The following is a 13,044-nucleotide window of genomic DNA, read 5'->3' on the forward strand; positions in this document are numbered from 1 at the left end:
TGAAAAAAAAATTGGGCAAATGCAGAAGGAAGTCCTATGTTTGAAGAAGGAACCGTGGTAGAAGAAAATATGTTTCCTTTTGATTGTTCTCTTTTTTTAATCTCACGTGTACAAAAAAATGGAGACTGAAAAGTACCCTGCTTTGGCTAGTTACAATATGAATGAGTATTGGTTGATTAATGTAGTGCATTCCAATAAAGATTACAACCCAGAAACAAAGTACTAGAAATGGTAGTTATTACCCAAAAAGACAACCTACTTTTTTTAATTGTCCTGTGCATCGAACGGACATAACGCTAGAACGAGTTAGTTTTGCCATTAAGGCATCATCTTATTCAGGGCTGAAAAGAGGATAAATTGGTAATTTCAACAATTCCGTTAACGGCATCTTCCATTTTGCTCGAGATAAAAGATGAAGAGGGTTAAGTGTCCGAGTTAAACAATGAAGAGGGCAACTCGTTACCGAGTTATAGTTGGAGGGGGCTTAATGTAATTTCCCCTAATTTTTAAGACTCTGAAATGTGAATGCAGGAAGTATTTTATTTGCAGAAAGTGTTTAAACGTGTTCAAACCGTGTCGTGTTACGGGTTGACACGACTATCTAATAAACGGGTTACACAGGTCGTGTTCGGGTTGACCTGTTTGTTAACAGGTTGTGTTCGTGTCTGGAAACTTGACACGATTAGTAAACCGGTCGTGTTCGTGTTGGGTTGTTGGTGACACGAACCCAGCTGACACGACACGAACCCGACCCGACCCGTTACCCAGCTCTAGGCAAAATATAATTTACCCAAAAAAAAAGTGTAGATTCATGAATAGTCGTGCAGCTAAAAAACGGCCACACACACTTTATTTTCCTTTCCCATCTGACTATGTTCACAAACGTATCCTTTGTCTTTGATTGGCTGGCCAACTTTTCTTCCTCGTTTCGTCGTTGCTTTCCCATCTACTCACTCCTACGACCTTTTTGGTTTTTCTCTAGTCCCAAGTCTTTTCCTCGCTGCCTGAAAAATTACCCTGCAATTCTTGCTTTCTCAGCCTCATCAGTAGCATTCAAATCGAGTTTTCCATTTTTCTTTCGTTTCCAAACAAATCCCTTGCCAATTCCCACCAATTCATTTCCTTCCCCGTCTCTTCCTTCTCTCCCCAATGGGTATTGGGAAGAAGAAGCATCTGTTTTTGTCTGCCGTTTTGGTGCTTTTCAGTGTTGCCAGAGCTTGCTCCAATGGACAGTGCAAGGTCTCTCTCTCTCTCTCTCTCTGTTGTGGTTTTTCTTTGGTGGGTATTTGTTAAGACTTGAATTCTGATTGTTTCATTGGAATGATTTTATTGCTAGCTACTTGATGGGTGCACAACGAATGCGGATTGCGGAACAGGGCTGTACTGCTTCTCATGTGCTCTGGGGTTTACGGGGTCTAGGTGCGTAAGATCCGCCTTCACTGATCAATTCAAGCTCGTGGTATGTCTCACTCCACATCTCCTACTACATAGTTAAGGTGTCCAGGCACACATAATCGTCGGGAAAAGAAAAAAAAAAAAGCATTTACATATACTACAGGCATTCTGGTTCCCTACTTAGGTTTCGCAATAACATGAATTTTAATAGAGTTATAATCGTAATCAAATACGCATACTTCCTAAAGTCTAAAGTTTAAAATTTCTCACGCCTATAAATTTCTTCGAGACCAGTCCATACGGGCTCTGTCTCGACTTTAAATATGAGGCGGGATTGATCCCTCAATATTAGAGCATCCACACTGCATTTCAAAAAAGACCAATCTTAGCAACAACTAGACCATACCCATTCTAGCAATTGCTTTCTGTCATTTCAGCAATTTTGTTGCCCATCATCTTAGACAATTAATAACATCTGATGCATATACAAAGGAAAATGCAACTCCTTCCAGAATTCAGTCCGAAAGTGATGGCGTGGTAGCTCCTGAGTGACAACTATTCGAGTGGACCCTAATCCCTATTAGTTGTCATTCAGGAGTTGCCACATTCATCACTTTTACGTCAAAGTGGGTCTCTATAGCATTACTCATTCGAGAAATAACGCAATCTAAAACTCTTAGTTTGGTGTCTTTGTTGCTCAAACATCGAGGAAGTCTGACTGTTTTATCCTTTTTTCTTGTGGGCAATAGAATGATTCACTTCCATTCAACAAGTATGCGTTTTTGACAACCCACAATGCTTATGCTATCGACGGGGAGCCATCTCACACCGGAGTCCCGAGACTTACCGTTACAAATCAAGAAGACAGTATCACTCAACAGCTAAATGTAAGATCATCCCCCAAATCTTCTTCATGATCCTGAACCACTTTTTCATTTTTCACAGAAAACTTGTTTGTCCCCTAATTTGAGTAATTTCTATTGGCATTGCCCATCTCTAGAACGGGGCTCGCGCCTTGATGCTTGACACCTACGATTTCGATGGTGATGTATGGTTGTGCCATTCTTTTGGTGGTAAATGCCATGATTATACTGCATTTGTAAGTTTTCTTGTTTTCCCTGTTTTTAGTTTCCTCAATGATATTAGGATATTACCATTGGAAACACAATTTTGGTTTAACCGAAATTGCAAATTTGTAGGAACCAGCTATAGACACTTTGAGGGAAATTGAGGCCTTCTTATCGGCAAACCCATCTGAAATAATCACAATAATCCTAGAGGACTATGTTCATGCCCCAAATGGATTGACCAAAGTCTTCACCGATGCGGGTTTGATGAAATATTGGTTTCCAGTTGCAAGCATGCCACAAAATGGCCAAGATTGGCCTCTAGTTAGCGACATGGTCGCGAAAAACCAGAGGCTTCTCGTGTTCACTTCTATTAAATCTAAGCAAGCAAGTGAAGGAATCGCCTATCAATGGAACTTTATGGTTGAAAACCAATGTAAGAGGTTTTTCTTATCTTATCTCACTTGATATTTTGCATTCTTGGGGATCTTTATTGCTAATTCTAATAACGGAAAATCAAGGTAAAAATATCAAAAAAATATGTTAAAGTACAAGCCCTTCCTTTCTAATCATAGTTTGTGCACTAATGCTTGTTTTTTCCTATGGAATTTGCAGATGGGAATGGAGGAATGAAGGCAGGAAGTTGCCCTAACAGGGCAGAGTCGTCGCCGCTTGATGACAAGACTAAATCACTGGTTTTGGTAAACTACTTCATGTCTCCTCCAGTCAAGCAATCCGCCTGTGTTCAACATTCCGAAGACCTCATTAACATGCTGCAAACTTGTTACGTGGCGGCTGGAAGTCGGTGGGCGAATTTCGTTGCTGCTGATTATTACAAGGTATAAACTGTCTAAATCGTTAGCGTTGTGGCGTATCGCGCTATATATGTTATTCAATATCGCTTCACTATTTGTCTGTTATGTTATTCATTTTGACCTATCTTCACTAGTCTACATCCCCAACACGAATGGGGGCAAGTCCCTAGTATCCGGAGGACACTCACTAGATTAGCAGCCATATTGAGAAGGATCCTCATATTTCCTAAATTCATCAACGCCAAATGACCGCACTACCGCAGGTGGGTCGTAGAACAGTTCCAGGGCACTTGGCTTAGAGTCATAGTATAGTGTCACTATAAGCCGGTCAATCAAGCATAGGCTTCCAATCTAAAAAATACTAAAATAACGAAAACCTGAGATAGCCTTGTGGGATGCGAAAATCCTAATTTCTTGTTAAATTGTTCGTGTAAATGATGCAGAGGAGTGAGGGAGGAGGAACATTTCAAGCCATAGATACCTTAAATGGGAAGCTGCTGTGTGGATGTGAAGATGTACATTCTTGTGTGGTAAGTGCAGATACATTCCTTGCATTACTTACAGTAAGAGATATGAGTTTGAGTAACAATTTTTTCCATCGGTAACAAGTCAAGTTCTTGAAAACATAAATTTACTATATAATTGGGCTACTTTAGTGAAGTTATTTACGTTTTATCTCACCACGATCTTACATAGTAATTTCTTGGTCTGGGAACTTTTTTGGAGTATGAAGGTAGGAGAGGCGGCTACTAGGGCGTGAAAATGTTTCTTAGGCGTGACCAAAGAAACTCCTAAGTCCTACCTGCTCGCCTCGGAGCCACATAAAAGGAGCCCAAATGGGTCCAACAACGTGAGAGACTCGCCAACAAAGAAGGGACTTGAATCATAGCTTTACCCCGTTCGTCCCGAAGACATATAGTGACAGAAAGCAGATGTGCTAAGATTAGCAGGCTTGGACTCTTTTCAAACTTCTCCCAAAAAATCCTGACCAATGATTTTGCAATCACCGAGCCACTGGGATGGGAACAGCTTAGCAACACACAACCACCCCAGGTGGTTCAGGCCCAATATTAGTGTTCCTTATCAAGTGAAGTAATTGAGTTTCAACTAGTTGGGCCCAAAGTTAGCCCAATTGAGTTTGTGTACTTTCCCAACCCCACCATAGTCTTGAATTTATTGGGACAACAAAATGGAAGGTTTATCTTATGGACCATTTTGCTAATATTGGCTATTGAGGCCCCGTTCCGCTAGGATTTTGTATTTTTTAAGTACTTATTTTTTGGTTTACGAGACAAGTGTTTCTCTTACAATACATCATCTTTAATTCAAAAAATAAGTAGTACTACTTTAGTTAGTGGAACAGGACCTGAGTCTATACCAAAATGATAATTACGAGTGGAATTTTTTTATTTTACTTGAATTGCGGATCTTTTTAATCAGTTTTTATGTTGCGATTTAACTGTGTTTGAATTACGAACTAGTCGAGATTTATGACGACCTGTACTCTTCGGTTTTTGCAGCCGGGATCTACATCAAGCGCCTGCAATGCTCCTTCCCCAGCATGATGGGAGCACGACAAAATGAATTTGAATCAATTAGCAGTTCAGGTTAAACACACAAGAATTAATACACGAATCCATGTGTAATAGTACAGATCAATGACCAATTACTGGGTACTCTCCGCAAATAAAAGATCGTCACCGCATAATTTGAGTTACTTCTCGTCGTGAATGATAACCTCTTCACCACCAAACTCGTCGCTACGTAAATCGTTAGGAGTACCCCCGTCACTCATAACTAATGGAAATCTTTTCTCTATTTCAATAAGTAGAAAATAAGGATTTTCCCAGCTTGGTGAATCCAGAAATGGAGAAAACTAATAAACACTTGTGTGTAATGATGTGTGGCCAATGTGGATCCTCAATTGGTGCTAAAGCTCAACCCTTGGTCCAATGGTGTCAGTGAATTTCAGCGTTTTATATTATGCTATTATTGGCTCAACGCAACTTTTAACTCATCTTAAGCATCTTTTTTTCTTCTTTAATCCAGATTTTGTTCACAAGCATGTGCCGCAGATTAGTGGAGTCCAGCATTCCTTTTCCTCTTTAGGGACCATGATCAGGCTAAAATTTAGCAGTAAGTGTGTCAAATAATTCCTAGCTTTCAGAAGAAATTATGGTGTCAAAAATCCGTCGTCAAAGCCTAACGGATTCAAGAGCCAAAACCCAGGAATTCCATCTTCAATTACCTCTGTTTCTTGAGTAGCACAACTTTCATTTATGGATCGCAAATTTTAGATATCTATAGTCGTCGATAGATGGATTTGTTATTGGTATCCTTCGCGCATGCTCTTCTCGATGACTAAGACATGGGTAATGAAATATAATTAACTTTATTGTTTATATTTTCAATAATGAACCATGAGTGGGAGATAGCGCTTGAGAGTGATAGAATTAGGGCTGTAAAATGAGCTGGACGAGCCAAACAGTGTTTGTTTATGCTTGATTTGAAATTTTTAGAAGCTCAAAAAAAAAAAAAAATGCACTCAAACTTGTTTATCTTTTTACTCAGATTAAATGAGCTTTAATCGAACTGATGACGACCTAACTCGAATAACTTGATTGTTTTAACAGTATAAGCTCTGACATACCAAGTAGTGGGGTTTTCAAGATTCATTTGAAGGTGTAACAAGTTTTGAAAAAGTATCCTCGTTTTTAGTTTGTTTATGCAACAAATCAATCACAAATAAGATCTTAACAACCCGAATATGCGTCAAGCTCAAGAAAGTACGGCACAATTAGGCACACTGAAAAAATTGGTACGCTGAATCACGCACTTCCAGTCATTCAATGAAGCTGAATTTTCGCAAGATCGTTTGGAAAAATACTTTAAAACTAATGATCGGTTCGCATCATTTGTGAGGAGCATGAAAGTAGGCCCTGCACGCTGATCATCTATGCACCATTGGCGTATGCATGATCGGTACCCATAGAATTATTCGTAGCCGAAATGGAGAGGGGAAACCTTTTTAGTACTACTAGCCTAGTCCCGTTGCCCCTACAATTATGGTGATGATGAAAACAACTACCCCAACCACACGATTACCATCCCGACACGACAGCCCTGGATTTGATTTAGTAGGCCAAAAGAATTTGGGGCTCTCTGTCCTCAATAATTGAGACGTGCCCTTAGTCCGATCTGATATGATGATTATCCCCTACATGGATAAGTACTTTATTTTCTGCACTTTTCATTCCTTTTTCCAATCATGTATTTTTTTTTTCCCTCTCTTTTTCCCTCTGTGGGAAAATTAGTGTCCATCATTAGAGGACATTGAAGAGGTTTACCATTTGTTTAAGGTATGGTTTGTCCCTTGATTCTGTAAAGCTATGTCCAAGAAAGGTATGAGAATGTATAAATACATACAGCAGGTTCACGGCAGTTTGCGCGATGGTGGCGGCGTTTCAAATCCTGACCGATTGTGGTTCTGGGTTTTAGGTAGTAGCATATTTTCAAGGCGTTCAGGGCAAGAGTTCGGGTCGTTTGTAGTTTCTGGCAAAGCAGTGGGGTTTCAGTTTTTGGGTGTTTAGGGCTTTGATTGGTCTCAAACCAGAGTTTGGGTCTCGGGTAGTGTGAAGATTAAGTAATTTTAATTTTCTTTCTATTCTTGTCCTTTTAATCTTTGTAATATTATAGAGATCAATAAAATTTATTTTGCCGATCAAAAACATTTATACCAATGTTCTAAAAGAATTAATCGGTTATTAATTCGCTGGCGGGCCCTGTCCGACTAGATCCGACTAAGCCGATTACTAATTGCTATGAGCTGATTAATCGCTGATTACTAGGCCTTGAAGCTCAAAGGTGGCCGACCGACCGACTAGCGACTTTTAGAACAATGATTTATACTACTAACACATTTATAATCATGTAATGCAAGTGGATGTTTAGCTTTTTACAACTAGACTGGGTTCAATTATGTTGTTGGAGCCATAGAAACAACTAGTATGAACTATTACATGATTTGAGCCAGATGGGATGCCAACTCTCCCTCAGATTCTCCAGAGCGGATCAGAAAAAAGCTAGTCTCTATTGAAAACACGTGAATTTTAATGACCAATAAAAATGCTACGCGATCGTTTTTCGACAAAATAATAATAATAATAATCATCGCTCTACCTTACTTTTTTTGTGATTATCGAAATTTTCCCTTCTCAGTTATCTTTCCCTCGGATTGGGAGGGTCGATCGAGATCATTGTTTTCGACCAACTTGTATTTCAATGGTTGAGATTTTCATTTACCTGTTACGAGACCGCCCATCTTTTAAACCGATGGGTTGGTAAAATTTCCATGCAGTTTAGACTCGACACTCGACGGGTTGAGCAAATTCGCGAGTTGAAAATGGGATTAAATAAGGGGACACGAGACAGTTACAACAACAACAACATAACATAACCCATCTAAGTCTTCAATCATTGGGGATATGGGCGGACACGGGACAGTTAGAAAGAGAAAAAATAACAATAAATTCCTTCCTCTCCCCCATTTCCCAAAACATAACGCGAAAAAAGAAGAAGTGGACGTCGGGATTAATGACGATTGAACCACGCGCTCAAACTCCCCAACGCGCAAACTTTCAGGATCTTGGATGCTATGAATCACAGAAAAACAAATCAGAGAAATAAAGGAAGAGAAAGAGAAAAAGAACACACAGATATACGAGATTCGACAACTTACCTATTCCATACTCAAGCAATGTGAGACCATTCTGTAGCTACCACCCCATGACGTTTAGCCACATGTATTTAGATCTATCGCGTGTAGTCACTTTTTGGAGATCTATCCTCATGCAGCCTTTGCATGAGTCTGTAGAGCGTGGACTATTTCAACTTTAATTTGGGATAGAATGAGCCCACTCTTATGATGTGAAAATTTTGTATCCAATCCAAAATCAATTACTCAAACAATAAGTGGAAAAGTTCCTCATGCTATTAAATGATCTCACATTGCATACTCAAGAAATGGAGGACTATTAATTCTCTAATAAGGATTGTGTTCCTCTAAGGGTTCTTAAAAAAAAAAGTATTTATTTGCAATTTTCAAGTTTAAAAATTATGGACTTACTAAAATAATTTTTGTGCAATATAAATCTTGTTTGATAGATCTTGATGAGCTCTTTAGAACGATGCAAAAAAAAATCAAAAAATTATTTTCATAAATACATTTAAGTTTGAAAATTGCAAATAATTCTCTTCCAAGAATTATTCGAGATGCCCATTAGGTAACCCCGACACCCTACATTATAAAAAAGATTTACCATGCCATGCGTACATTAAAATTTTCAGGTGACAACAAAAAAGAGTACTCTGTCCGTTTTCTTTCTTTCTTTAATTTCTTTCTTTCATATTTTTAGTTCGTGTCTTCTAGGTCAGATTATTTCATTAAAGAATAGATGCAAGTCAAAAAAAAAAAAAAAAAACTGCAATTCGAGGTCAGTCAAACGTTGAAATTAAGGTAGTTTGACAAACAAGATCAACTTATAAAACACAATGTTATTAATTACTCTCTTAATCTAAGGTTTGGAGCATGTGAGTAGGTAGGTTATTAGGTATCTAATCCACATGCTAGCTATTAATATAGTAACCAATAATCCCAATTAAAGTTTTGATATGTTTGTCGGTGTAGGTACAAGAGAAAAACTTCTTTACGGAAGTTTCCGTAAAGAAAGTTTACGGAAGTAAATCGTTGCCGTTTAAAAGTGTTTTGAACGGTCCAGATTTTAATAAAACTTTTTCGGAAAAAAGCTAATTGTGACTGGTCATAATTGAAAAGGAATCTCAGCCATTAATTGCGCGAATGAATGACTGAGATTGCGCCGCTCTGTAAACATCCTGTTCACGGAGCGACAGTGAAAAAGTCTATCTCATAGGTACAATTGTCCCTCTAAACTATCGCACTTTCTCAAATGACCCTCTGAAATACAACACCTTGCGTTTGACCGCGTTAACCAACCTAAACCTTTCAACTCGGGCCATTTATTAGTCTTGGGTAGTATCATGGCTGTTAAAAGAGCCCAAAATAATGCTCGAATATGTTTTGTATGAAATTCAATTAATTACCAGGTCTTTAGCTGGACAGCCATCTTCCATTCACCCTCACTGATCGATCTCCCCCTATTTTGTCGTTGTTGACATCTCTCTGTAACCCTTGTGTCATCAAAACCTTCAAGATGCGAGATAGATCATAAAAAAGAAAAAGACAAACAATATATCAATCTCCATATTCTCATCATATTTGGAAGAAATACCGACATGGTAAACTATTTCCGGATCTTTAACGGCCATTGAGCCGATTTAAGTTAAGGTGGTCAAGTATAGGGGTACGTAGTTTGGGGGGTAATTTTTAAAAAAAAATGCGATAGTTCAAGGGAGCAAGATGTAATCAGCATGGGCCTTTATGGAGGAGGGAGTAGTACTGGCCTGGCCTGGCCTCAGATTTCAAAATGAGTTTTATTTTACACCGGTAGATTGGACACTTATCGATATTCTAAGAACTTGATTTTGCATAGGTGATCGAGGGAAAGATATTGATTTAAAAGATAAAAGATTTGGATCACAAAGTTGGGATAAAATGACCGGAAACACCGAAATCGTTCCCTAAAACAACAAAAGTAGACTCCTAGCTCCACTAAAACAGTGTCACCTCCCAATCTAAATTAACAGTGACTCCGGCATGCACAGAGGTCGAGTAGCTTGACTCATTTATTCGGCCTAGCTACATTTGCACCCTTCCTTGCTCTAAGAGCAACTTCCAAGGAAGGAAGCAAAACTAAAATTCCTTACAAAATTGAGCACCTCAAATCATTGAAATTCTATCGGAAAAGGGGAGTCCGCATTTTAAGAAGTTCTCATTTGAAACTTTCCCTTCAAAAGATTGGTGGAATAGAAAAATGCCTGCATCCTCCAATAAAAAGAGTGCAATTATATTTATATGCATCACTACCGTAGTACTGCGAGGATAAAGAAAGATTAATTGATGACATAAATATAGTTGGAATAGAAATGAAGTGAGATGATATTCTTTTTGTTTTAGCTGCAAATATAATGTAAGGTTAGTGTCACTTCTTTTGAGTAGGGTAATAGTCAATTGTCCATTATAGCACCATGGACAAACCCCATACAATAAATAAATGTGAAGTTATTCAGTATTCTGAGAGCACCGTTATGTGATGCTTCAAATCACTTCGCAACACATATTTTCATGGACTCCACAATCGAGTGCATAGAGTCTGCATAAATTCGTGATTCTAAAATAGTCTGGAGCGCCCACGTGGCGGTGCTCACGAACTGCTGAATAGCTGCTATGGATAGATACTTTCTCCCCCCACGAGGGAGTAACATGCAACTGATCGAGATTGTATCCATTTGGTGTTTGTGAAATAAGACCAAACCACAAAGCCCCCACCCAAATGCTTATTGTGGCCAAGCAAACCCCAGATCACATGGGTTTTGGTACCCCTTCCCCATTTGACAAATGGGTACCCTTATTGGAATAGACTTCTCTTTATGAGGATGCAACTTGTAGTTTCTGCACTTTGGGGCCATTATAAATCTATTCTTAATGATCGGAATTATTCATCTTTTATAAGCCACTGATAATTAACTCCATGAAAGATAACGCAGGTTGATCGGATGCAGATGAACTCTTGATTGAATTAAACACCTTTTTTCTTAAAACATGTGTTGCGCACATTAGATAGATCGAATCCATTTTTTCTTAAGATAAAGGTGTTCCGATAAATATTTAATGGTATCAGACCAACATGAATTTTGACATAGTTCATGATCTTTACAAGTTCTAAAAAATAAGCAGTTCCGATCATATATTATTGTGGAATCGGCAGATACGAACACAAACAACACGATGCACGACTGTAGAGGAGCCTCCTTACTTGCATGTGTGTATGAGAGAGAGAGGTATATCAAAACGATGAGAAAGACAAGCCAAAAAGGATGAAAACAAAATGGAATGGGGACCTTCAACACATGGGGGGTGGGGGAGCTTGAGCTTGTGCAGTGGAGCCAAACTCAAAGCTAGTACTGATATTCTTTTGCAATATGCTGGTTGGAACCATACACTAAGGCCATGTTGTACCTTGGCTGTACCCTGATAGTAATACAAATTTTTAGTATGTCAATCTTATTTTCTCACATTCTTATTTTCTCCTTTAATCTCCATTACATTTTTTTTTATCAGCAAAAAATTTATAGAATGGACAGTAATGTTCGCACTCCACATGTTACTATCTGCTCTCCAAAAGTGGCCGGTGCGAAAAATCAATCCCGATCGAGTAATTTGTAAAGTGAAAAATCTCTCTTCTTTCAAGACGAATGTGTTCCTATCTTGGCCACAATACTGAAGACATTCCAGAAACTAATTAAACGTCACATAATCGAGATCCTAACTTCATGCATACACCAAATTTTGATGAGAATAAAACACTTCAGAACTTCGGTTAAATCCTTGATACCGAAATAAGAAAATGCTATAAGACAATTAACCCAACAATTCGCAAACACTACACATCCAGAGAGTCTGGGACCTACAAATAAATGTGAGTGTGTATTTGTTTGTGTAATAAGTTTGTGGTTGTAGACTTTTTGTTAACCCAATTAGCTGCCGCCTTCAGCAATTCTTTTCCCCGCTCTCTCCTCCTTGCACAAAAAATGGTTCCTCTACCAAATCTAGGAAAATGCTACTCCCTCGTACCCGAATTGCTGGTTCTTGTTCACTGTTCGAGACTTCTCAAATAATTGTTTGTATCTTTTAATTTATAATATTTTTTATATCCAATATGAATCTTTTTTTGATAAATCTCAGTTAATTTTATTGAACAAAATTTTTTAAATCATAGAAAACTTTATAAATTGTGAAAATTTAGATAATTATTTGAGTAACAAGTCTGTCAAAAAGAACCAGCAATTTGGGACGAAAGTAGTACAATACACATCCCTATAGAAATAGAATCACCACAGATTTATCGTAGGGACGGAAGTAGTAAAGTTTTATCCTAGGGACATTTCCACTCTCTATTGAAGCCACCACAGATTTAAGACTTGGAATCGTAAAATAAACCTCATTTAGAATTCAAAAAATTGATCTGACCTGTATCGTTTTGCACCAAATCAAATCGATCAAGTGCCGATAATTCTATGATCAGTGGAAATTATTTTGTAAACATAATACAAAGATCACATTTAGGGTTTATTTTTATGAGGACGACGTACTTATGTCACATATATCAATGTATTTTTTTCACATTAACCATTGCTCAATGCGGTAAGCAGTTTCCACAACGGTTGTCGGGACTAAATTCCAGCACCTTTAAAATTAAATTTAGAAAAAACAAAAAAAAAACGTTGCCTAAATCCAGCCCTATTTTTATTCTTTGGTTTACCTAGGCAGAAATTTTGTAATCAAGAAAACAAATACTCCTAGGTTGAAGCCAAGAAATATGGAATGGGAGCCCTATTGAGCGGTGCAGACTCAGATCTTTTATAACCGAGCAACAGATAGTTCATATTTTTATAAGATTTATATGCGGTCAAATTCGATCCGGAATCGCCGGTACCAAAATGAACGGCTGGATCGAAGGCTCTGTACCCGCCCAGCAAATGATACTGCTCCTGGGTCCCAGAAATATCGTGGTCTCGCAGTGGTGGGAAAATTTTACTACTGGTAGAAAGATTTGAAAGGGACAAAAGGT

At 38.3% G+C, this 13,044-nt stretch overlaps 1 protein-coding gene across 1 annotated transcript; it reads left to right on the plus strand.

Moving 5' to 3' along the window:
- The first annotated feature begins 873 nt into the window (after positions 1–873).
- On the plus strand, positions 874–4,994 carry LOC131304512 (PI-PLC X domain-containing protein At5g67130-like). Its single transcript, XM_058331758.1, has 8 exons — positions 874–1,239; positions 1,337–1,459; positions 2,145–2,282; positions 2,396–2,494; positions 2,595–2,898; positions 3,078–3,301; positions 3,721–3,807; positions 4,798–4,994. Exons 1-8 carry the CDS (start codon positions 1,150–1,152, stop codon positions 4,840–4,842), a joined length of 1,110 nt encoding a protein of 369 aa, XP_058187741.1. The 5' UTR covers positions 874–1,149; the 3' UTR covers positions 4,843–4,994.
- The last annotated feature ends 8,050 nt before the right edge of the window (positions 4,995–13,044 follow it).

Source organism: Rhododendron vialii, chromosome 10a (genome assembly GCF_030253575.1).
Source record: "Rhododendron vialii isolate Sample 1 chromosome 10a, ASM3025357v1".
NCBI classification, from domain to species: Eukaryota; Viridiplantae; Streptophyta; class Magnoliopsida; order Ericales; family Ericaceae; genus Rhododendron; species Rhododendron vialii.